Source organism: Ammospiza nelsoni, chromosome 5, assembly GCF_027579445.1.
Source record: "Ammospiza nelsoni isolate bAmmNel1 chromosome 5, bAmmNel1.pri, whole genome shotgun sequence".
Classification (NCBI taxonomy): Eukaryota; Metazoa; Chordata; class Aves; order Passeriformes; family Passerellidae; genus Ammospiza; species Ammospiza nelsoni.
Window position 1 is genome coordinate 11,131,864 of NC_080637.1, and position 25,074 is coordinate 11,156,937.

General features: G+C 40.9%; 1 protein-coding gene across 3 annotated transcripts in view; it reads left to right on the forward strand.

The window, feature by feature from the left end:
* SEMA3C (semaphorin 3C) overlaps nucleotides 1–8,250 on the forward strand; it is a 117,533-nt gene extending 109,283 nt beyond the window's left edge. For all 3 annotated transcript variants that reach the window (XM_059471482.1, XM_059471483.1, XM_059471484.1), the window contains 2 exons: nucleotides 2,645–2,775; nucleotides 4,623–8,250. In XM_059471482.1, coding sequence (XP_059327465.1) covers nucleotides 2,645–2,775; nucleotides 4,623–5,036 — 545 coding nt within the window. In that variant the 3' untranslated portion in view covers nucleotides 5,037–8,250. The remainder of the gene's footprint in view (nucleotides 1–2,644; nucleotides 2,776–4,622) is intronic.
* Nucleotides 8,251–25,074: the final 16,824 nt, after the last annotated feature.

Genomic DNA, 25,074 nt, shown 5'->3' on the forward strand with positions numbered 1-25,074 from the left:
TAAATACATAGTTCAACATACTTGAATTGAGAAGCTGACACTGTTGATTAGAAAAAGGTATAGTTTACCTTGGTTTCCCTTCAGTCTTTATTAATGCCATTTCATTCATTTAAGCTTTGGACCTCCGATTTTTTCTGAATATTTGATCCCATACTGAGTTTTGGAGCACACCTTTGAGCAAACAGCAGGATCTAGGCTGGCCTGTCTTTTGATTTATGATTATTCCCTTATCCCTTTATATGAGGAAAAAACCGATTCCAAATTTCTTTATGGAGTCTCTTATTTCCAGCTGTGCAACTGTTTAGTCAGCCTGGCCAGGGGAGCCAAGGCTTTGCTCTCCCAGCAAGCACTTTCTCTAGTTTGATGGATACCAGTCAAATATGCCCAAAGTCATAGGTGTAAACACATATATAAAGGCAATTCAATCCTCTTGAACCCCCTGCATGTCTGAGCTAGGCTGTGGCAATGGATGCCATCAGACCAAGGGCACACAGACAATTATGCTCCTTTCACCTCTATTATGAGCCTGAATTTTGAAGTATGTTCTCATCTGTACCACCTGGTGACCAAGTAATAGAGCTGATTGTAAGTGTTTTTATTGATGTTTTTCTAATCAAAGAACAATGCTTTAAGAGTGACATGTGAAAGGTTCTGTTAATAATAATTCTACTGAAACAGTCTCCACTGGTTGTTGGAAGAATCTCCTGGATCAGCAAAGACCACAGCAGTCAGTTGGGTGTAGATCCCTCTGCTTAAATGAGTCAGTATTAGGTAATTTATTTATGAAGCTGAAGAGCTTGAGCAAGTAATTCCAAGAGATGACCCCAGTTAGAGAATACACCTGAGCTCTGAGAGATCCACATTGAAGCAACTTGAGCTGTGTCTTCCCCTGCAGGCATCTGCTGAGACCTCCCACCCATTATCTGTCCTAAGGGTGGGTGTCTGTCTCCTTCCATTTGGAAAATGTGAGAATGTCAACTGTCTGCATTCTAGCCTGGGGGGGGATAATTGTTTCAACCTTGGCAGTCTTGTGAAGCAGGTTTCTTGTTTTCCAGCCACTTTTGCAATGTGGATGTATTTATAGGTTTAGGTATTTTAACATCTTTGTAAAGGATATTTCGGTGGCAGCAGTGGGATATAGGGTAGGTAGATGACAGTTGTTTCCCTGGGAAAAAAAAGATGAAAAGAAAGAGCAATTTAGACACTTGCAAAATATAATTTACAGCCATTTATAGCAAAATGACTGTGTTTGGGGAAAAAAGTGAAATCTACTTAAAGGACAAAAGAGCAGAGAGCCAAGCAAAGCCAAGGAATCTTCCATGCTCATAGAGAACCATCATGCTGAATCCAAGTCTTTAAACATGGGAAACCTCTAAGCACATATAAACTTAATATTTTTAAGTTTAAACTTAATAAACTTAATATTTTTGGCACATTGTTATTTTTAAATAAATCATCAAGAACTAAGCAATCTTGTATGTTTTCATTTCACATCTATTTAACATTGTTAGGTTTGCGTTAGCCCTTATAGCCATTACAGAAATGCATTTTGAATGTGAAATATTTCCACATTATTCTCTTAGAAGTTATAATTGGTTTTGGTACAGCTTCCTAAATGTGCTGAAGGACTAAAAACAGGCAAAGTCTCCTTCCTTCAGAAGAATAGATTTCAATTTCACATATCAGTTGATGAAGGAAACTGAAAAGAATGGGAGATAAAGTAGAGTCTGAGAAAAGCCAGTCTTAGGACTGTGCAAGAACAGAATCAGATTTTAGACATACAGACCTCTAGGTATTTGCAGTTCTCATATTATTTCAATAACTTCCATTGCTTCTTTCTCAAAAATAAAAAAATGTATTTCATATATGAGACAGGCTTTTCAATCTGGAGGTGCTTTGTTTTGAGGACCAAAGCAATAAGCATCCAGAAGTTCCTACTGGTGACTGCCAATTATTCACCTATGGGGACTGTAAAGGGACACAAGAAGTCCAAGTGATGACATATGCTCAGCATTTGCCCAGGTGTTGCTGGAGTGCTATAAATCTGTCTTTCTCCCTGTTGCTGGCCTGTCTACATATTCATCACATTTCAGGTTGAGAGCCAAGTCCCTTCCATGTGTTGGAAGAGGAGCAGAGGAGCAGGAGCCCAGCCTGCCCCCTCTCTCCTCCCTGGGATGCTGCGTGCAGCTGGAGTAGCTGGAGCCTTCTTTAGGGCATGATGCTTTATTTTGGTCATACAGCCTTATTCCCCCAAGTCATAAAAGGGGAAGAAATGCATTAAATGCTTCATTCTCTTTTGGAGTAGTAGAGAATGAGATCATTTCACAGAAAAATATCCCTGAGCTCATTTATCCCATCAGCAAAGTTTATCGGCCTATAGGTGTCCTAGTTTCTCAGAACAGACCATGTCACTCTGAAAACATTGATATTTGAAACTGAATGTGCTTCTTCACATTCCATTTAATTTATTTGAAATTTTTTCCTAAAAAATATTTGATTTTGGCCAATATCAGAATCAGGCATACTTTATTTAATCTGTATTGCAAAGAGTTACATGTTTTCTTAATCAAATCACCATTCACAGTATCCTGACCTGTTTTCTTTCTTTCTTTCTTTCTTTTTGTTTTTTTTTTTTTCTTTCTAGCATACAGAAACGCAGCAGAAATAGTGCAGTATGGAGTAAAAAACAACACCACCTTTCTGGAATGCACACCTAAATCTCCTCAGGCTTCTATTAAATGGCTGCTACAGAAAGACAATGACAGAAGGAAAGAGGTGAGCTATGTGAACAGGAGCTCTGGGAGGATTCTCAGTCAGCATGAGATTCCCTTCCCAAATAAAGGGAGGGAACAGTTTTTGTTTTTATCAGGCAGTCTGGCTACAGTGAAGGTGGAGAATTTGTGTGGAGGCAGGACAGTGACCATCATTTACTCATATGAATAAGAGCAGACTCAGTAAGCTGAGACTTCATCCTCAGCCCCACAGATTTCTGTCAGATCAGAAGAGCCACAGAAAATTAAAGAATCTTTGCTTCACACCTTACTGATTGCAAACTGAAGGTTTGCAGCACTCAGAACTTCTTATTGATCTAAGGAAATAGGCATAAAAGCAAGAACTTGTATAAAATTCAGGAAGAAGTCAGCATGCAGTAGCTCCTCTGTGCTATTGAATAGATAAAAGGCAATAGTGGGAGAAATGTGAAAGGTTTCTTTAGCAAGAAACTAGTCCAGGCTAAGAACACGTATTGACAAAAGCATTTCCTCACCATGGTGCAATCACATTTTCCATTACTGCACTCTCTAAGGCTCTCGAGTTTCAGCACTGTAATATACAGTATGATTGTTTATGGGGAATGTTCCTTCCTTAAGCAATATAAAAGGGGAAAAATCCATTGCAAATCCAAGGCACTTACTATACAAATAAAAAGAAACATTTTTCAAAAGGAACTTTTAAGTAATGTGGTGCCTGTTGATAGGCTATAAATACTGTAAAGTATTATTCTCCTATCAGGCCATTTTACAAAAACAGAGGGGAATTACAAATGTCTCACTGAGTTTTCTAACTATTCAAAGCCATGTCCTGGCAATAGGTGCCATTCCTTAACCCATTGCTCCAGTAGAACATCTCCCTTTTTTTGTTCTTATATTCAGTACATATATTGGAATCGATGCAGTTTCATGGTACAACAGGCTGAATAAAGCAATCAAAGTGTTGATTAGGTTTCAAGCTCTCAGATGTCTGGAAATCTTCCACAATGTCTACAAAAGTTTACAATAGCAGAATACCATAATAAGTAAATTAGTTCCCAAGAGAACCAAGTATAATGCAAAGTACAGTAGCAAAATAGAAAAACCATTCAGCAAAATACCAGCAGTGGTTTCCTTTCATAATGGACTGAACTAGCAATTTTTAGTTCATACTGATATGCAAAGGGACGTCTGCACATTCATTTATAATTGGATGATAACAAGCTCTGGTAACTTGCTTCTTTCAGATGATGTGACCATCTCCTGGGAGAGTGCAGAGTCTGAAGCCAGAAAGGAAATAGGAGAGTACCTGTGCTCTTGGTTAACATTGAGCCAAGTCCCACTTGGGACTACTGTGGTGATAATTTTTATAGGCTGCAGACTCTGCAGAGCAGATAGAGTTCTTCAGCAGCAACCTGCTCAAAGTCAAAATATTTAATGAGAAGACACCTTGAGTTCAATGCCAAATTAGCCTCCCTGGTCCTACACCTTTCTTCCACTCAGCAGAACTCTCTTGATGCTGAGAGAGACATTCTCAGGAGTGCAACAGGGCAAATAAAAGTTCATTTTTTCAACTCCACTATTCAAACATTGTGAAAACTTCTATTTCATGTGGCTTCCAGATTTTCATCTTTGCCTACATCTTGATAAAATTTATTCTACACATAAGAAATAAAATTATTTAAGTCGTTTTCTTTAGCAACACTTGCCTTCTTTGAGGTATGCTCTTTTCTAAAGGTGGTCTCTTGAAGACAATTATATAAAAATATAGTAACTTTAAGAAAGTCATGTTTGGAGTGAAGCTTACCAAAAGGTGCAGTACTTTGTTGTTCCATAACCTTCCCTAAAAGGTTCCTCTGCCTTTCTGCTCTCCAGGTGAAGCTGAGCGAGAGGATCATAGCTACTGAGCACGGGCTGCTGATTCGCTCCGTGCAGGACAGCGACCGCGGGCTCTACCACTGCATCGCCACCGAGAACAACTTCAAGCAGACCTTGGCAAAGATCAACTTCAAGGTGCTGGATTCAGAGGTGGTGGCTGTCATGACTGACAAGTGGTCCCCTTGGACCTGGGCCAGCTCGGTGCGAGCGCTGCAGTTCCACCCCAAGGACTTTGTGGGGGCTTTCAGCCACTCGGAGATGCAGATGATCAACCAGTACTGCAAAGACAGCAGGCAGGCAGGGCAGCACAGGGAAGAATCCCAGAAAATGAGAGGGGACTACACCAAACTAAAGGCCCTTATCAATAGCAGAAAAAGTAGAAACAGAAGGAACCAATTACCTGGATCTTAATTTTATTTTGTAGTGATAGATATTTTTGTCCTCAGTGTCGGGGGCTTATATTTGTCTATTGTGAACAAATTCGTGCAAATCTGATAAAAAATTAAATGAAATTCCAGCAAGACACATAAAAGATCTGTCTCCCAATTAAATGCAGTGTAACATAAGAAAATAACTCAGAGCATTTCCTTTCCTAGGTACTTAGTGATTCAAGCCTGGGCTCTGTCCTAGAAGAAGCACTGGGTATTCATCTTAAACTAGATTCACCTTTAACATCTCAGTATTTAATTACAGCTGAATAGAAATTTTTACAAAATCAGTGCATTGTCTTGCAACTCTGCACCAACTAGACTGGTGGTGAAAGAATCTGGGTTAAGATGGATACTTAGAGTAGGATGGTACTAAGATTTCCTTGCACTGTGTTTAAGAACATGAGTTTCTTCTTGTTTACTGCTCAATATTGGGTTTACAGCTTTCACTCATCGATCAAATCATGTGAATGCATGCAGCCAGGAAGCAAGTAAAGTCTAGTAGAAATGTTTCATTTGCTCAGAGGTCAAATGAAGGAACAAACAGAAGAAAAACAAAGAATTTATACTTTATCAGAGTAAGCACTGATTATTGTGCATAGTATGAGTTGTAATAAATTAATGGGTTCTGGAATGTAACTTAAAATATCTCTGCTCATATTGATTTTTATTAAAATAGGGAGTCCTATAACACTACATAGCTTTATAAGTGGCACAGAGGGTAACATGAGAATGTTCATTATACATACAATTTTGAAAAACACCTAAGTGACTTAGGTATTTTAGCTACTTCTCAAAGGATTACACTCCAATTTCTTTTCAAAGGACAGAATGTAGATATACCATATAGTGCTTGTTCAGAAATGAAAAATATAGATTATCTTTATTCTGTTCCATGATTAAATTGGAGCTAGTCTGCAATGTGGAAACAAGTCATAAGTGTCTTTGAAATTTTTAAAACATTATTTTTCAACTGTTTTCTCAAAGTTGCAAATATTTTAACTAGAATTTTCTAATTAAACCATTCCCATTTTCTAGTTTTTGTACCCTTATTCTTTTCCATGTTATTTTCCAAATTTGCTCCTATTTTCAGTTCTCTGCTAAAAAGCAGATCAGGAAAAGAAGAAAAAAAAAGGAATGAGGGAAAAATAAGACTGAAAAATGGGTTTGGGTTGAAAACCAAAAACTCTAACTTGAGAGGCATGTTCGAACAGAAATCTTTTGTTTAAGAAGCAGCTGTCAGGTCTGATGAAGCAAGTTTTGTTGAAAATTGGGTGAGTGTACACCAGGTCATCCTAGGAAAAGCAATCACTTTTTTTTTTTTTGAGCAATGCAAATGCCATAAAGAGGGGCAGATCATCAATGCTTTTACTATGTAAGAGTGTTCTGGAAGCCAGTTCAAAACAGTCACAGGGATTAAAAATGTATGAGTACCCTAGAAAAAATCACAATTATTTATGGCATTATACAAAAATATAAACTGATGTTCAGCTCAAATCTGACTTGTTAAGTCATAATTCTGCTTCTATTAGAATTCTCTGGGATTAACTCTACAGGGCATGGGGAAACACTTCTGGGTTTGTGCCTGTGTGAATTCAGTTTAATGCAATGGAGGTAACACAGGTGTTTATCTGCCATTAGCTGGATTGTCACTTTATCACCACCTCGTGAAGGACAGCTGGGAAATGAGCCCTGGTCACACCATTTAAACAGTCTCTAAATCCCTTTGATGCTGCTGGGATCTCTTTAGTTTAATTTGTGTGCTTACTGCTTGCATGGCAGTGCCAGCCTGCTCATTATTGCCATCTAGTTAAGTGCTCTCCTTACTCAAGGCCTCAGTGTGCATTTCTGCAATATTTAGGCATTAATAACTAAGGTCCTTCTTATGGAAAACATCAGGAAACTTTCTCTGACCTCCATGAGATTGAATTTGGTTCCAAGAGCTAGCAAAGTAGGTTCTGGAGGAATCTGGCTTTGTTTTTTCCCTTTTTTTTTTTTTCCCTTTTTTTTTTTCCTGAATATGATTGACTCGTGAGGTGTGTGACAAACCAAAAATCAAGTGCCCTGGTCTAGAACTACCTCCTGGAATGACACTAGTGCATATTCTCTGTGTGCTGCCATGCTCTTCCCATCTCCCCAGCAGATTCACTGCAGAGTTAGTCTGGTACTAATGCCTGTTGTCAGGATCAGAATTGCTTCCAGATGGAATACAGTGATTAATAGGTGTTTCAGGGTACAAATTGCCCTTTAAGTGGTTAGGTACAGTGATATTTTAATAGGGCCATTAGGCCTCAGAAATTACAGTTACACTGTTTTCGAATTTCTAATAGAATATTGGCAATAAGGGATTCCATTAACACAATCAGCATAGCTCAGAGTTTCATGTGATTATAAAATAATATTTTTAAAGCTGCTTCATATACCATTATTATGGTATGACTGTTTAAGGGATTACACTTAAACTAACATTTTTCCTGCTGCATGAGAACTCCAGTATATAAATATAATAAGCTTCTGTCAGTGCATAACTGGTCCAAGCTTCCATGCTCTAGGAGCCTTCCTGCATGTGTAGAGAATCAGGAACCAGATGCTCAGCTGATATAAACTAATGTAACTTCCCTGTTGTCCTTACAGCTACTGGGGTTGATACCAGCTGAGTGTTTGGCCTTAAATGTACAGAATAGACAAACTGCAATTTTTGTTTAAAGTTGCCCCTCTACTGTAGGTAACACCAAAATTTAAGACTGTAATATTATATGTGCTATTTAATACTTCCTATTTGGAGGATTTCTAAATAATGTATATAATTTTATTCCTTAAAAAAAATGCAAAAGCAAAATGACTTCTAGGCATAACTTCACCAAATGTAAAGATATGTTCTCTGCCAAGAACTTCACTGTGTACTGGTATTTTTTTTTGCCTTTTTATTTTGTGTAGTTTGTAAAGTTTGCTGAAATCTTGACCTAACAAGGTGTTCTTTGCAATTGTTGTTACTGTAGATATGCGTGTTTTATTAAGAGAATCTTGGTTTTAAAACTGTAGGTATGTGTATAAGTTCCTAGCATGATGAAACTGTCATGACAGTGAATATGCATCATATAGTGTGTAAGACAGAACAAAATGTAGTTTAACATAGTGCTATTTAATTGAATATCTAAAATGCCCAACAAAATAAAGTGTGTTGCAACATTTAAAAATTTGTTGGTTCCCCCTTATGGATGTGCATTAAAAAAGAACTTTTTTTTTTTTTTTATTATTATTAAGAAAAGAACCTGAATAGCAATTCCCTTGATTTTCCAAATAAGTTCAAGAAATTATTTGGAGTATCAGGTATTGTAGCTGGTCAGTTCCCAGCCCTGCTCTGGACTGAAGCCCCAGGTCACAGAGGTAACAAGGAACTCATGAGGAGTCAGAGATTAATTATTTCAGAGATTATCCCATATAAGTATTACAACGTTTTGTGTGGGCGCTGCTGGTGAGAGAGAGACGGTGAATTTTGTATTTTGATTAGAAGGTTTGATTTATTAATATATGATATAATATATTATTACTATACTAGTAGAATATAGAGAGAGGTTTGCAGAGCTGTTAGCTAAGCTAAGAAGAGATAGAAAAGAATTCACAACAAAGTTGTGGCTAAGGATTCAGTTTTTTGGTTTGAACTGGTGATTGGCTCTTAATTATAAACATAGAAAATGAGCCAATCAAGGTGAATCTTATTGCATTCTACAGCAGCTGATAATAATTGTTTACTTTCTCTTCGGGGGCCTCTGGCCTCCCGAAGACACAGAAATCCAAAAGGAAAGGATTTCTGTGGAGAAATGTCTGCGACATATAAGCACTTTGCATAAAAGCAGGTTACTTTTCTTTAACTCATTATGTTAAAAGAGAAGAAAAAGTTTGTTTTCTCCTAGGACTATAAAGTAAATCAGAAATGTCTGACTAAAAGAGGGGAGTGAAGTGCAAATGCTTTTTGCTTTTATTAAACTGAGGAGGGGAAAAAACCCCACACATTCTGTGAAATCCTGATTCTTTCAGCTGAGACTCCTGGCATTCTCCAGGCACCTCTGCAGGGAGGGCAGGCTGCTGGGGCTGCAGCACAGGGAGTCACAGCTCTCTCCCTGTTTCCTGGCTTGGACTTGGAGTGAAATAACCTGCCTGACACCTACAGTACGCTCCTTTTTCCTGCAGTTATCATCTGAGCAGTGTTACTGCTGCTCTTCTTACTGGCTGTTTATCCAGATGGGTTTTAACAAGGAAGCATAGGTCTTCATCAGTTCCTTGGGATAATAATTGAAAATTAAATGTCACAAATACTGACCTTCACAACAAGGTTCTGGGTTGTTAAACCCAGATTTTGATTTCCCAGAGAGATAGGTTGCTGCAAGGCTTTATGAGGTGTGAGTGGATAAGATGACCTCACTCCAGGATTTCTGTGCTGGCTGGTTCCTAGATACGCTGATATTGGATACTTACCTGCTCAGCACTCAGACCAATCTGGGTCAGAAGCTGAGTTTCCCAGCACTCCCACATGCTGTAGGAAATGTTTGGATAAGGCTCCAAAGCAGATAGATGTTTACAGAGTTTTACACTCTGAGAAAGCTTTACCAGATCTGATACTCTGTCCATCCTGCTCAGTTGTCTTTTGCTGATCTTCTTCCCTGATTCATTTTTGCCCTCTCCTGAAGGGTTCAGCACTTAAGGTTTTGATTCCTTGGCTCCAAGCCCTGGCAAAACAAGACCTGGATTTCAGATGTGAGAACTCTAGGTGTCTAACACTTCTCCCTTGACTTTAAAATGTCTGTTAGATCACTTTTCTTCCTCCATGGGGAGCTACTGCTTTTTCTAAGGTCTCCCTTCTGGTAGCAATACCTTTCTGAGGTTTCCCTTTGAGTAAGTGCAGGATGCAGAACTCAGGCACTTTCTCACAAGACTGAGCAGTGTCAAGCTCAGCCCCCTCCAGGCAGCCACAGAAGCCCAGAGGTGTCCAGTGGAAAATATTCCCTGCACAGGAGGGGCTGCCAACACTGGTGTGGCTCCCAGTGCTGCCAGATTATTGTTGCCTCTGGAATTAAGTGTTGCCTCCAGAATGAAGTCAGCAGATCTAATTCTGTTGTGCAGGCCATAAAAAAACCAGGTTGTGGCATTGCCTGAAGCAATGGACTAGGTCTCAGGAAAGCAGAGCTTCTTTATCCTTTGCACTGAGCCCTTCTCATGCATTCCCAGTGAGTTCCTGTGCTGTGAGCCCAAGTGCAACCACACACAACCAGAGCAGGTCCCAGATATACATGCATGCACACACCTACCTGCATACAGAGGAACTTTATTTCCATGCAGTATTTACCTTTCTTTAACATTGATGTGTGTCCTCTTCTCTTTCCACACGTGCAGAATCAGTCCTCACAGTCCCAAGACATCAACGCTTGTCAATATTGCCATTACCATCTCTGAGAGCATTTTATAGACAAGTAATTAGTCAACAAAAGTTGTTCTATTCCCTCTCCGTTCCAGCTTACCTTGTTCTATACCATCTCAACAAAAACTTCCTTTTAGCATCAGGAGACTAGCACTCCTGACTAGTGTAAGTAATAAAACACTAGACTAGTGTAAGTAATAAAAAATGTGCTGTCATTTAACATGTCTAATCTAAACTAAAGGCTGAGATTTAGAGATGCTTTGGCATTCTGAACACACCAAGAAGCAAATTCAACACAGCTGGCTCAGCAGTCAAAAAATAATTACTCTACAGTGGTAGACTGTCCTATATCTCAGGATTCATTATTGAATTCCATATACAGCCTTACAAAGCAAACAGCATTTGTGTATTCTTAGCACTCTATCAGCTTCATTATTCCTGATTTGAATGCCTGATAAACAAACAGCCTCATATGCTGGCCTTATAAATGAACCTGAATGTTTGCTGAGCTTCACATTCAAGACAGTTTAGGCAAAGGGATTTCAACATATCCAACATTTTATGGAGCCATATATTTTTTTCTAATGGACTTTAGGGGAAAAAAAAGCCAAATTAAAAAGTGGTGATTACTGTTGTCTGTGGTAAATGAGAGTTGATAACAAGGATTGTTTTCCAGCTTGTACAGCAACATGCAGTGTGGGGAAGGAGTAAGAAAAATGCATTTGTTTAACTTTGGGTTCACAACCCTTTGGATAGTTGCTGTTCCTTGGCTCTTTGCAGTAGTCCTTTCTCCAGTATCTGCTATCCCTGTCTGCATTTCAAGGCCCCTAAGAGCCATGCAGTTTTTACTTTTTTTCAAGCTGATAACTTAAGACATGATGTCCAGGGCTTCCTTTCAGGATTTTTGTACAATAAAACCTCAGTAAAAGCTGTATTACATACAGATTTGCCTACAATAGCTGCCTAAGAAATTTCATTATTTGATTCAATATTTGGAAAAAATCTTGTAGTATTTGTAAGGCTTTGCTGAAAATGGCACAGAGAGAAGGAGAAGACCCCAGAAATAAGCAGAGCAATGGAACATGCTATGATCCTTACGTGAACACTGTGAACATTTCCTCACTGCTGCATGCTGTTATATGATGGACAAATATTGTTTTTATATTAGCCTTGAAAGCCCAATTTTCCCATAGGTTAAAGCTCTAAGACTAAGGTCCTTTCACTGCTCACAATGAGATTGTGGTTGAGACCTTTGAAGAGCTTTTATGCCTCCCTGAATTTTGGTTAAAAATAAAGCCATTTCCCCCTTAAAAGCTCTTCTTCCTCAAGGGTTCTATTCCTCCTTCTCTCTATGGACTCTTCTTTATTCCTTTTCCTTTCCTCAGCTAAACTCATGCTAATAGTCCCACTTTAATTTAACTCTTTTCATTATAACCCTTTTTTACACCAATACTCTGAAATATATTGCCTTTTATAATCTTCAAAAGATGTTGCACTTTATTTGTTTCATCAAGTTTTTTTGCTTTGTAATGTCAGCAAATAAAATATAAAAAGTATGAAACCCCTCCAAGGTGTTTGTAGCCTTTGAGCTTAAGAAGAAAGATTGGAAGTAAACTACTAGCTACATGTATATGTTCACACTCAAGAAACATTAAAATAATATTTTGTTCTGTTATTTTCAGCACTACATTCAGGTTGCAGAGTGTTCTTTATTCCATACCTAATGCTAGAAATATCCTGACTGAAGGACTTTGTTTTGGGGAACTTGAGATATAGTTAAAGACACAGATTTAAAATATCAATATATTATATGATACAGATCTATTTGTCAGACTGTAAGTATCAAACGCTTTTAGTTAAATTACCTGTAGGAGAAATTTTTTTGTAACTCAGGTAAATAATGAGAATAATTAATCCAAGCTATCCAAATGAGTGAGCACAAAAATTGTCCTTAAGACTGTGTTCTTTGGAGGGGTAAAAGCTTTTGTCAAGAAGAGAAAGATCACTTTCATTATTACAGCAACAAATCAGGTGCCTCCTTCACATATATGGAACAATAAGGAGCTTACAAGTTTTCTTCCCTTTGCAAGTTTTTTAAAGATTAGAAAGATTAATGATATTTACCTATAAATGGGTTTTTCCTATGCATGGATCTATCCTGTGCTGTGCCTTCCAGCTAGAGATGTCTGAGCTATGAGGAAATGGTTAAAGCAGAGAATACCACGAATGCTGAGTTATCCAGGACTCCAGAAGTAGGGAATAACATAAGCTTGGTGCCATTTGGTGACCACCTGGCCCTCTGGAGAAAGCTGGTCATCCCCCTCCCTGCAGAGGGGCTGGTGTGGTGCAGCACACAGGCCAAATGGAGTTAGAGACAGTTCATTTTCTAGTGCTGCTGGAGCCCAGCTAGAGATTAACAAAGAAAGAATTGCCTTGCCAGTTTATTCGTTCCTGTCAAGAAGGCAAGCTGTTATTTTGAAAGGAGCTAACGACACGATGGCGAAAACCATATAAGCTGAACAGAAACTTCCCCTGTATCCTCCAGCCAACTGTAAATTCAGCCAGCAGAAATCTTGGAAATGGTACAAGCTTTCCTGCTTTGAGAGCACTCAGGTTGGGGTGCCAGGAATAAATCTCCCTCTGAGGGAAACCTCTGAAGTAACTGCTGTTGACTGAGCTGTTCCTGGCTGCGAAGGCAGAGCTGAGTGTGGCAGACAGTGTCGTGCCATGCCAGATGCTGCATCCCCCCAGCTCTATTTACACCAGATTTTGCCTTGCTTGTCAGGGTGGGAAGAGAAGGAAATGCTGCATTTCCCCTTCCTTTGCCTCAGAGTGGCAGCTCTGGTCCTCTCCTTCCATTTACTCCAGCTACTCTGTGCTGTCCCAGAAAGCTGAGACAGTCATAAACACCATTGAACTGGTGGATTAAGTGAATTCACGGCTGCTTTTCATCATCAGAATTTTGCAAAGCAACCATTGGGCCCAGGCCATTATTTTGAGTTCCTCCATGAGGGCAGAGCACCAAGTTGCACAAAGACAGAGTTGGGTCATGCCAGCATCCCAAAGAAGGGCACATGCAGCAAGCAGGAACTCTGACTTGCAAATAATTCTTGCCAGTGACCTTTTTCAGATGTAAGATGGGAGAATAGTTTCTTAAATTTTTACAGCATGCTGCACACTTGTATTTCACTAAACAAGGTGCAATATACTTTCAACTTGAAGTTTAGATACTGGAAAAAAAGCTGAAAATACATATTCATGAAAGAACCAGAATTTCAGTCAAGGAAGTTCATGCTAAAATACCCTGAGTCTTAAGCAATGTCATAAACTCCTTGGCTAATGCATTCATAATCTAGCAATTCCTATCCACAGATCCTAGGAAAGATCCAGCAAGCATTTCCTTGAAGACTTGTTAAATTGCAGCCCAGTCCAATGCAGTCCCTTTCTCAGTTCCTTAAGCCAGGCTCGTAGTGAAAACTCCCACTGACATTACTCAGCTTGGATCAGTGAGGGCTGAACAAGACCTGTGGGATTTTGCTTTCTAAGAACCATGCTCACTCTCCTTTTCCTGTGTCCAGGGTCTTCTGAATTGGAAATCTTTCTCACCACCTGGCCAAGGGTGATTTATAAACTCTCCTCATAAATTCATTCCAAATCACTGAGAAGAACATTTATTTTCTGTGTTATTTATTTTAGGTTACTATGGTCATAGTTGCCATACACAAATTTAGATTATTGCAAACAGAGTAATGAGAAAATATTAAGAATATATGGGGGGAAAAAAAGGAGAAAAATAGTTTCAGTAATAGGAAAAAAATCAAACCCCAAAATTAGAATTAAATTATCTCCTACACATTCTGGCATTAGATAGAAATTAAAATGCACTCTGATGCTGATTTTATTTGACAAATCTCTGTCATAACTGCAATAATTTTATTCCTCTCTATCATCTCCATACCCCAAAACTCTGGATTATTTCCTGTCCTCTGGGTGATCAGTAAGGTTGCTAAACAGTTTCTTCACTGGATGCTCTCCCTTGTAGGAAGAGCCAGGTTTTTCCAGGAGTGAATTCAGTCCTAAACCAAACGGAGCCACATGGATGAATTTGTAAGCCCAGCTGTCCTGTGGCTGTGCTGTTTAGCCCATCAGCTTCAACACCACCATTGCTGCCAGTCTGATGGATTGTGGCACTTGGGACCCGTTTGCTGCCTTGAAGTTGCCTTTAAGGCTGGCTAGATGGTGCTAGAACTCACTGCATTGCATTAAGGAGCATATGGCTCACATTGCTCTCACTGCTGAGCAGAGACTGCGTAAAACTTGGCTTTACAATGTGCCTCCACACTTAACTATTGTAAAATGAGCCAGTTCCACAGTTCACTCCTGGACTAGAAACTATTAACAGTGCACTGCTCACTAAACAGTGTTTTGGTTTTAGGGATGAAATTTTTTGAAATTTAAATTTAAAAATCCCTTCCATTGCCGTAGGTAACAGCTGCTTGGCCATGTAACAGGGCTTTGTACCTCTGAAGTTTGTCTTCCTAATAAAGGCATTTCTACCACTTGTGCAGTTTAATTTTTCTTGCTGCCACAAATCTTGACCCTTGATCTCTCTAACTGTCTTTGCAGGGTGGTTCTGTGGTTTTTTGTTTTTGCTTGTTTTCCTATAACTCACTCGGGTCCATATGTAATTTAATTAATATGGCAAAGCTGCAGACACAGTTGAGCATAGCCTGAATTTATATTTTCATTTGGCTGGTCAGAAAATTGGTTGCAATTCAAAAGGAGTATGTCATTCCAGATCTCACACTCTGGTCTATGGACAGCTACACACACAAAGCAACAGCTAAAATGAAAATGCAAGTCTCAAAAGACATTTAACCTCCAATATTTTCAGCTTCTCTTATCACCACTGACCCCACATTACATACTGGCCTTTCCACAAAGATAAAAACAGGTTCAAGCTGATGAAAAAGGAGTTTAAGCAAATAAACACAATGTATATCTATACAGCCCTCATATTCTGGTTGTAAGCAAACAACTGCTGATATTTTATAACTAGCTTTGGGAGGATGATTTGGACTTGCTGGTGTGTGCTAGCAGAGTGCTGTAAAGCCTGCAGGAGCATCCTACCCTGCCCAGTGATTTCCAGGCACATGGGCAAGCTGACCACAGCTCAGCCACTGCCATGGATGCAGCTCCAGGTTTGTAAAATAGCAGCAGGATCCTTTTCACCTCCAGTTTTAAATCTGAATTTGCAAAGAGATTTTTTTTGCAACCCATGTACTGGAGAAAACACACAGAAAAAGAATTGACACAGAGAAAACACTTTTCTGTTAAGGTAATATTGATACAGCTGTTTAGTGCCCAGCACACTGAGGGAAACAATACCTCAACGAGGTCAAAGGGCTTTCAAATAAACATTAACACACTTTCTGCAGGAGTAAGTTTCAAATTATTGCAGAAGGATGTGTGACATGAATTCAGATCTCATTGATTCATTCATTCAGGATTTGCTTTTGTCGGTCCTCCTTCCTAAGCAAGAGGTGTTGAGCAAGCCTCAGGCCACAGCACTGGGCTGCTCCGTGCAGTGTGAACGAGGAGAAAGCTCTGGGCTGGATTTCAGTGCAATCAGAGCAAGAGGGAGGTTTAAATGCTCAAAGAGAACTGAGTGTTGGTTTGTCTGTCAGATGATAGTCTTGAATTATTTGCTACTGAGGCTTGTGATGTTTCTTTTTTCTTTTTTTTTCCCATGCAAAGTCAAACAACAGCAGCACAAGATACCTAGATACTCTGCTAAAGATGCACCAAGAGAGTTTATCCCAAACTGGCTGAGAGAAGTAAATATACAATCTCTTCTGGTTGGGGAACAATTGGCATTTGAGTTAGGCCATGACCTGTGATTGAAATGGGAAGAAGAGAAGATCCTTCCTCTGGATGTGTTCATCTGGGCTTGTACATAATCTGAGAACAGCTGGAGACTTATACTGTTTAATCAGAATAATATCTGCTGTGGAAAGCCTCAAAACTTCTAAGAGCTCAAGTGACTGCTGTGCTCACCTGTGGGCAGATGACACTTATCTAATTGTGGCCAGAAAGCAGGTTAAGTGGGAGTTTTGATTTAGGCATCCAGAGAAATGCAACATATTGAAGAAACAGTTCTTCCTGAAGACAGGTCCCATGATGCAAAAGATTAATTTCAAGATAAACCCCAAAACTTTCTCTCAGGTGCTGGGCAGCCCTAAACTCAGCAAATATTGGGAATGGAGCTACTTCCATCATATTGCACTGTGACAGGCCCAGGCCAGGCCTCTGCTCTTGGCCCTGGTCCGATAACACAAGTGATGGGCTCCTTCAGGCTCAGCAGGGCAGGGAAGCAGCAGCAGTCACAGGCAGGACAGCTGAAAGGCTGCAGCAATAACTGAGTTCCTCAGCAGATAACACAGGAATGATCATTGACCTCTCTGTTCCTGGGGATCTGCTCCCAGGAGCTGCTTCCTCCACCTTATCCACCTTCTGCTGCAGAAGAGATACACAAACTTAATGTTCTTTCTGAAAAGTAACTCAGACTACCCAGCACACCTCTGTGACCACAGCACCTGATCAAACTTGATTTTAAATTACCTAATTTAATTGTAGGAAATGGCCTTTGGCCTTATGCCACTGCTTTTAAAAGAATTGCTCCAGCACCAGTCATTATATTTATGCATGAACCACCCACTTTGATATGGAAATTGTTGCAGCCCAAGGGGATTTCATTAAGTAATTAGGGAGGAGAGCATATAATGTCATTTGCTGTAACTGGATCTACAGAGTCAATCAATAAGTGACCATATGTGCATGAGCCTGGAGCATTTCAATACCCTTAGCACCCTTGTGAAAAAGAAAAACAATGCAAGAGGGATCTCCTTTATCTGTGACACAATCTTGCAGCACAGGGCGTATTTTCATTGCTTAAAAGAATTGCACGAGCCATGCTGTCATATCAAACTGCGCAAACCAGCCAGATTTATTGTCTGCAAGCAAAGAGCTTTGTGGTTCCAAGTCCAAGGCTCGACAAGCACTGTAAGAATAAAACCTGCTTTCTATCAGAGCTTTCAGAATCGGGCCGTGTTTTGCATTTATATTCCAAGTTTGCTACTCTTAAAGGTCAGTTTTGTTCTCGGATCTGATAGAAATTCATGTTATTAAGTGTTAATGCAGCTGTAAATACAGCTTTCTAGCTTTTTTTTTAATCATTATTTGTTCTCCTGTTCTGTTGGCTAAAACCCTAGACAGCTGGTGTTTGCTGGATTGCATTCTTAGGGTGAAGAGTTTGTCCTACACACACAGAATGTGTTCATTCCTCAGGAATCAAGTGACCACACCAGAGCTAAACAATACATAAAGCTTACAATTTATTCCGGACTATGATTTCTCCAGATGCTCAAAGCTGGTACATTTATTAACTGTTGACTACAAACCACTGATTTTCAGTGGAAAAATGCATAAAAGAAAGAGCAAAATCTTTTACTGGGAGGCATTATTTGAAACTTTGCTAAATTCTTGCTGCTTCTCATTTGCAGTAAAATCTCAGCAAAATCTCTGGACATAGAAACAAGACAGAGTGGATGAGTTTTCATTTGCAAGAAACCTACCAGTAAGGCCAAATGTCTTGAACTGGCACTGGCTGCACTAAAGGAAGAATTTCCATTGGGTTTTTGGGAGCTGGGGTGGGCCATCTGCTTGAAGGCAGAGTAGGCCATCATGTGCAGAGTAGGTCACACACATTCATGTCTGGTTTGCCATCCAAGCCTGTGCTGTTTAAATGGCATCCGTTGCAGTTAGGTTTGGGTTCTGCTGCTCAGCTGCTCTTTGGGTTGGCTGGGTGTCTGCTGGCATCATGAGCTATTGCCCTGGGCTCACATTTTCATGGCTCATTACAACCAGGCCAACCTGAGCCTTGGGCCTGAGGTCCAGGGTAGCTGACTTAACTGTTGTTCAAAGTGCCCTGAAATTGTGAGGAGTCATAAATGTCAGCAGAGCTGGGATCTCTGGGAACATTTGGGTGTGAACACCCTGCCCATGGAGGTTTGAGCTGCAGAAGGCAGAACTGCTGCCTGAGGGAGTCCCTGTCTGAGCCCCACCTGCAGCCACCAAGAGCAGGGACTATGGCCTGGAAAAGGTGTAAAGGGGTTTTATCCTTTGGCAGCACAGTTATAAAACACCTCAGTCCTGCCAGGAAACCTGTGACTCTTTTCCAATCCTTTCCCCAATCCTGTAATGTTCAGGAATTGATGACACCAGGAAATGGCTGTGCTTTTTGCAGTCAGACTGCCAGCACGAGGCTGCCCATCTCAGACTCTGCAGCCCCTTGCTCTAGCCACACTGTTGGCTCACACTGAATAAATCCCTGATACTCCGTGTGGAAAAGCCCTGGACACACATATTTTCACTGAAACCAAGGTTTCTTTAAGCAGAGAGACTGGTGAGAACTTAAAGACTTCATCAGCCTTGTGTATGGGGCTGCATTATGCAGGGAAAATATAGATCATGTCCAAAAGCAAGTTTGTGCACATTTTCCTATACTGAATTCAGTTTAATTTTGTTTATTTATGACTGTAAAGTTGCTCAAGAGTGTGAGGCCACACCTAACTAAAAGGACATAATACATGTTTTCTTTCCAAATGTGTTTCTGTTATCTCACTGCCATCTGACTTTGAAAGTCCAATCCTGATTAACTGGGGGTTCCAGATAAGGTTGTGCAGGGAGCTGGAGTCATTATCAAAGCAATGGGTGGTTGTCAATTCAAAGAAATGGGTGAGGAGAGTGTGATGCAGCCCAGGATGTCATGGGTGTGTTTGCAGATGGTGAAATGGAGAGTTCCAGCCTTGTACAAGGTGACGCAATTTTACTCTTTGGTTTTGTTTATGTGGGTATGCAGTAATGATGTCATGTGTGCAGTGACTCCTGCTTCACAATATCTCTTTTTTTGCTGGTTGTCAATGCCTGGTTGGAGGATCCCATGGCAGCCACTGCTGAGGGCTGGAGGAAGCAGAGTAATGGGACAGAAGCCCCAAAAGAGGATTTTGTACATCAGCAGCTGTGTGAGCTCCCTCGGGATCCAGCAGCTGGAGATGAATCCACACGATGGCAGCTGCCCATGAAATCTCCTTTGGCAAAGCCAATAATGGAGAAAGTTTAATGCACATTGTAAATTTGTCATTTTAAAACACTTCCACCACCTCCTCAGACCTGGGAATGCTCTCCCTGCCCTCCACACACCCAGCATGAAGGCTCAGTCTCCATCAGGGAGATAAACTACCATGTGCTGAGCTTCCACCAGGGAAGACTTGCTGCAAAGCTCATTTGTGGAGCTAATTTGGGTAATGGATACAAGTTTCTAAATCATTTAATGCACAACAACACAAAAGCCTTCACTATGGTTGGTACCAGGTTCCCCACAGGATTGTCTCTGTGCCAAGTTCTGCTCATATGGGTAAAGATATTTAAAATTCATTTTTCTTCAGTGAAAAAAACTAATTTTCTAAATAAAGGAGACTGGTATCCTACCTCCATAACTCTGAAGTACATAAATGTTAGGTCTTAAAAATACACAAAGAGGGATGGATAAATACATTAATTCCATAAAAAATGGACACAGGTGAACAGTAGTCATGATTTCAACTAGACCTGCACAGTACAGCTTGCTGAGGTGTTGCTTCTCACCAGGGCTTTAACTGTTGCTTTGACAACAAGGGTCAGAAATGGCTCATAGACTGCTTACTCTGAAAACCCTACAGAACATTCTCCAGATGCATTTTTGAAGCCAGACTAAAAGTAAAGTTTGCAATTTACATGGGTTTTTTTATTCCAGTCATTCATGACTGCTATCATGGGCATCCTGTTAACTGGATATTGTTATCATGCATTTTCCCAACCTATAACTCTCTAGCCATTTTTTTTTTTTTGTAAATATATTTGTTCTTCCCATATACAAAAAATAGAAATACAACCTCCTTTCTCTGCAACCAAACACGTCCTGCAGTAAAGGCAATATATCCTTTAATGGTTAGAGCTTTGATTTACAGTAGAATATCTGAGAGGGATATTGGTTCCATATTTAGGCAAATATCTGAAATACAAAATTACATAAATCCATACAGAGCCATTTCTAGACTCAACAGCATTTCTGCAAAACTGAGATAAAATGTTTGTGATCATTGTCAGGTGTCCTTATAGCCCCAGGAAACAGGGAAAATCAGAGCAGGTGGGGTTTTTGGCTGGAGAAAAGAAGGAAAAGTGAGAGCTGATGCTCTGATGGTATGGTAATAACTTTATATTATCTGTCTCCTGGAAAAGTTGCAACCATCCACACTGTGTGAGGCAGTGGTCTGATGCATATTTTCTATGCTCTGGATTAATGTGAAATAAAAGGCTCCACAGCTCAAGGCTCAGCACAGCCAAGGGTATCCACCCAAAACTCGGCGCAGGGTGAGCCGTTCTGGGCAGGATATTCCAGGACATCTGGAGGATTTGGGGCTGCCTAGATATTGCATTGCCATCTAGTGAACATCGCTGAAACTGCATGGTGAGGCCGGGAAGTTGAGATTCCCAGCGCTGGACAAATGGACAAAGAGGCAGAGGCTTCAGAAATGCACGGTTGGACGATAATTATGCAATGGCAGAAAGAAAGTATTATTAGAGCTGCCCAGGCTCCTTCCTTCCTTTTCTGGAGGAGGACGAATTAATTTTGTGAAGGCACAGTAGGAGAAATTTGAAACCCTCAGCTCTTTCATTTTCCTTTCCTGGATGTAGGAGAATTCAGGGAAGAGTCCTTGGTACTCCCTCCCTGTAAATGCAGCAAGGACAAGCTGCAGGTGTTGCACACTTGCACAGTGTTTCCTCTTTCAGCTCAGTATTTCCTTGAACACAGAATGCAAATATGGAATTCTCATTTCTCATTCAAAATTTTTCACTGTTTGCCTTTGGAGTGCTCCACAATTTGCACATTACTCCCACACTGTGACACAGAGTTGTAAAGCCTTGGTCTGTGCCACTTTCTGCTGCCTCTGTGGCATTCCCAGGCTTTGCTGCCTGGATGCATGTGGACCATCCTGGCTGGACATCAGATGCCTACCAAAGCCAGTCTAGCCCTACCCTGCCCAGCTGGGCTGGGGAGAGGAAATATGGGAAATGAAAGGCTCGAGGGTGAAGGTAAGGGCAGGGAGAGATCAGTCACCAGTTACTGTCCTGTGCAAAACAAACCCAGCTTGGGGAAACTTGTTTAATGTATTACCAATTAAATCAGAGTAGGGAAATGAGAAATAAACCCAAATCTTAAAAATACCTGTTACCCCACCCCTCCCCTCTTGCTGACCATATCTTTATTCACAATTCTTTACTTCCACCCTGCAAGTGGCACAGGGGGACAGGGAGGGGAGGATGTGGTCAGCTCCTCACACATTGCCTCTGCTGCCTCTTCCTCCTTGGGGGAAGGACTCCACAGAATCTTCTCCTGCCCCAGGCTGGGCTCCATCCCATGGCAGACAGCCCTCCATGAAGTTGTCCAGTGTGGGTCCTTCCCCCAGGCTGCAGTTCTTCATGAACTGCTCCAGCATGTGTCCCTCCATGGGCTGAATTCCTTCAGGAGCACAATGCTGCAGGGCGGCACAGGGTCACAAACCTGCTCCACTGTGGGCTTGGACAGTGCCACAGCCTCCTTCGGGCATCCATGTGCTCTGGCAAGGGCTCTTCTACCCTGCAGGCGGATCTCTGCTCCCCCATGGGCCTCCCTGGGCTGCAGGGGCACAGCTGCCCCAGCAGGAGCTGCCCCAGGGCCTGCAGGGGAATCTGCTCTGGCACCTGGAGCACCTCCTGCCCTCCTTCTGCCCTGACCTGGGAGCCTGCAGGGCCCTTTCTGATATCCTCACTCCTCTCTCCAGCTGCAATTTCTCAGAACTTTCCCCCCTTTGCTATGTTATCCTAGGGGCACTACCACTACCATTGATGGCTTGGGCCTTGGCCAGCAGTAGGTCCATCTTGTGGCCATCTGGCTCTGTCTGGCATGAGGGACAAAAATAATAATTTCAAAACAGTAAAATACGTCTTTTCCTATCTAACCATGACATTTTGGGTTTCAGGCTGAAAGATAGCATTTCTTCCAAAACACTGTTTTGGAATATCCAAGAAGTGACTGTGAAAAATAAAACAAAAAACCTTAGAAGAGATTAGCAGGAAAAGTTAATAGAAAACTTATCCTGAGTTATTTAGTTAGGTATTCTTCAAATTCATTTTTCTGTGTAGAAAGAGGTTTATAGGAGATACCATAAAAGGGCTAAGGTGTGAATAAAGAACAGGAAAAAATTTAAACTTTTAATGCATGGTCCCATACCAGTGAATAATGTAACTTAGCTGCTCATCAAGGGAGGACTGGGCCAGGTTTTTCAGAGGGACTCTGCCAAAGCTAGACATATCAGTGACTGACCTCCTGCATGACTTTTGTGGCCTCTTGCACTCATGACCTCTCTTTCTGCCTGGTTCTCAGCTCAACAACTGTGTTAAAAAGCCCAGTCCTGAAACATGCAGGTATAGAAGATGACTGTAAAATTACCCAGCAAGACTTCTCACAGGATATTCTCCAGGATATTTGAGGCTTCCATGAGTGACAGGTGGTATGATATGAACTCAGTGACTTTCTAAACCAGATACTAATAAAAAATTATATGTCATGAGATAGATTGCATTTATATTGATAGGCAATTTAGACTGTTCTGAGCATTCCTGCTTTCCTTGGCAGAGTATCAGTAGTGAGCAGTTTGGGGCTGGTGGGTTGCAAACTCACCAGAGATACAAGGTTCGTGGTGTCCCAACCTGTGCAGTGCCCAAGGCTTTCTGTGATCAGATTTTTAGTTCTTCTTGTGAAGCTCTTCACCTTGCCTTTCACTTTGTAGTTATCAGCCTACAGGTCCCTATCCCTACCTACATCTGCAGCCATTCTCCCTATCCTACTCTTCCAGAGTGCTGCTATCCTCTTTGCTTTGCAAGGGGGTACTCAAGAATTGCTGATATGGCTGTGCAGTTGGGTTTTGTCAAAAGTCATTCCCATCACCATTTGAGATGCCCTTCATTCTTCCCTACCTCTGCATTTCATTCCTAGTTTGCAGTCTTTACTTTAAAGCTATGTATTAGGGAGAAGGTAGAGCACAGTGGATGAGTTGCTGAAATAGACAATTAGCATTTCCCAGTAATGTACATACACAAGGCTCAGCAATCAATTAGAGCTGCAAAATCTGTTCCAGACTGAAGCACATCTCAGCCAGATCTTTTAGCATAGTGGCACAACAGCAAGATAACATGTAACAGCAGATACTTGGAAAATAGTATTTACAGGCAATGCTTTACTGGAAAAGATGTCCCAAAAAGGATATTCATCTAAAGGGAGCTCTGTCATTTCTTGTAGTCCCACCACTTTGGGTTTTATTTTGGAAGAGTTGCTGTTACACTTTCTGTATACCACGAGCTATGGACACCACAAATACATATTTCATGTAATACATGAAAATAAATACATGTTGCCTGTGAACAAATTACATCATCCTTTGTGCAATACTGAGAACTTCTGGTCTTCTAGGGTTAACAACCAAATAGGTGACTTTAACCCCTTGTCAAAAATGTAAGCCCTCATAAAACTATGTAACAGGTCTCAGTCAGATCTGATTGATCAGAGGTAGGTGCCTAAATGGTCTCCTCTGTGTGCTGCATTAGAGAGATTGAAACACAAAGTCAAATGTACTAATTCAAGGTAGAACCACTCATAAATGGTTTAAATTCAGATGTCTGTTTGACTTATTGTTTCTCAATCCTTTGGGAGAATGCTAATAAGATTCAAATTTCAACTTTTGTGGTCATCTTATAGCAAAAGGTCCCATACCTTCTCAGTGATTTCTCATGGGCAGTTCCTCACAGCACTGACTCCTCCTTCTCCACAGCACAGCCAACAAACCCCAACTCTCTCCTCACCCAGCTAAGCCACTCTTTTGTAGCACTCTTCTTCTTACTGGACACAGCTGTGGCCTGTTAAGGGCAGGCCTGTTCCTGATCTTTGGTGATCAGCACAGCTGCAACTCCTCAGGTGTGAGATTACCTTCTGCACTTTCTTACACTCAATTCCTCCACAAGCTTTTAGTGAATAATGAGATATTAGACATTATGGAATAATGGCTTTCATTTCTATCTGGAAGGTTTCATGTGGTGTGATTTAGCCTCTACCACCATAGCTAGGGCTGCTGACCATTCATGTTCCTGAAGCTGTGAAGTAAGACTTGCAGGACTCTCTTACCAGATGAGTTTAATACACTCTTCAAAGTTTTCACAGTAGCATGAGGCATTGCCACGCTAAACCACCTGTGTATATTTGCCTTTCTTTATTTTTGTGTAAAATTTCAGGGACCACCAGCCTCTTCACTCAGGAATTCCAGACAGAACACCCCCTTTGGGGTGAAAGCAGCCTGTAACAGAAATACTTAAATATTTTGATAGTTGGTTCTCCAATGCCTAGGGAGTGCTTGGCTCCAAAAAGGAATTCAGGTGAAACACAGGGTAAAATCTGGGTTTTCATCTGGTTTCA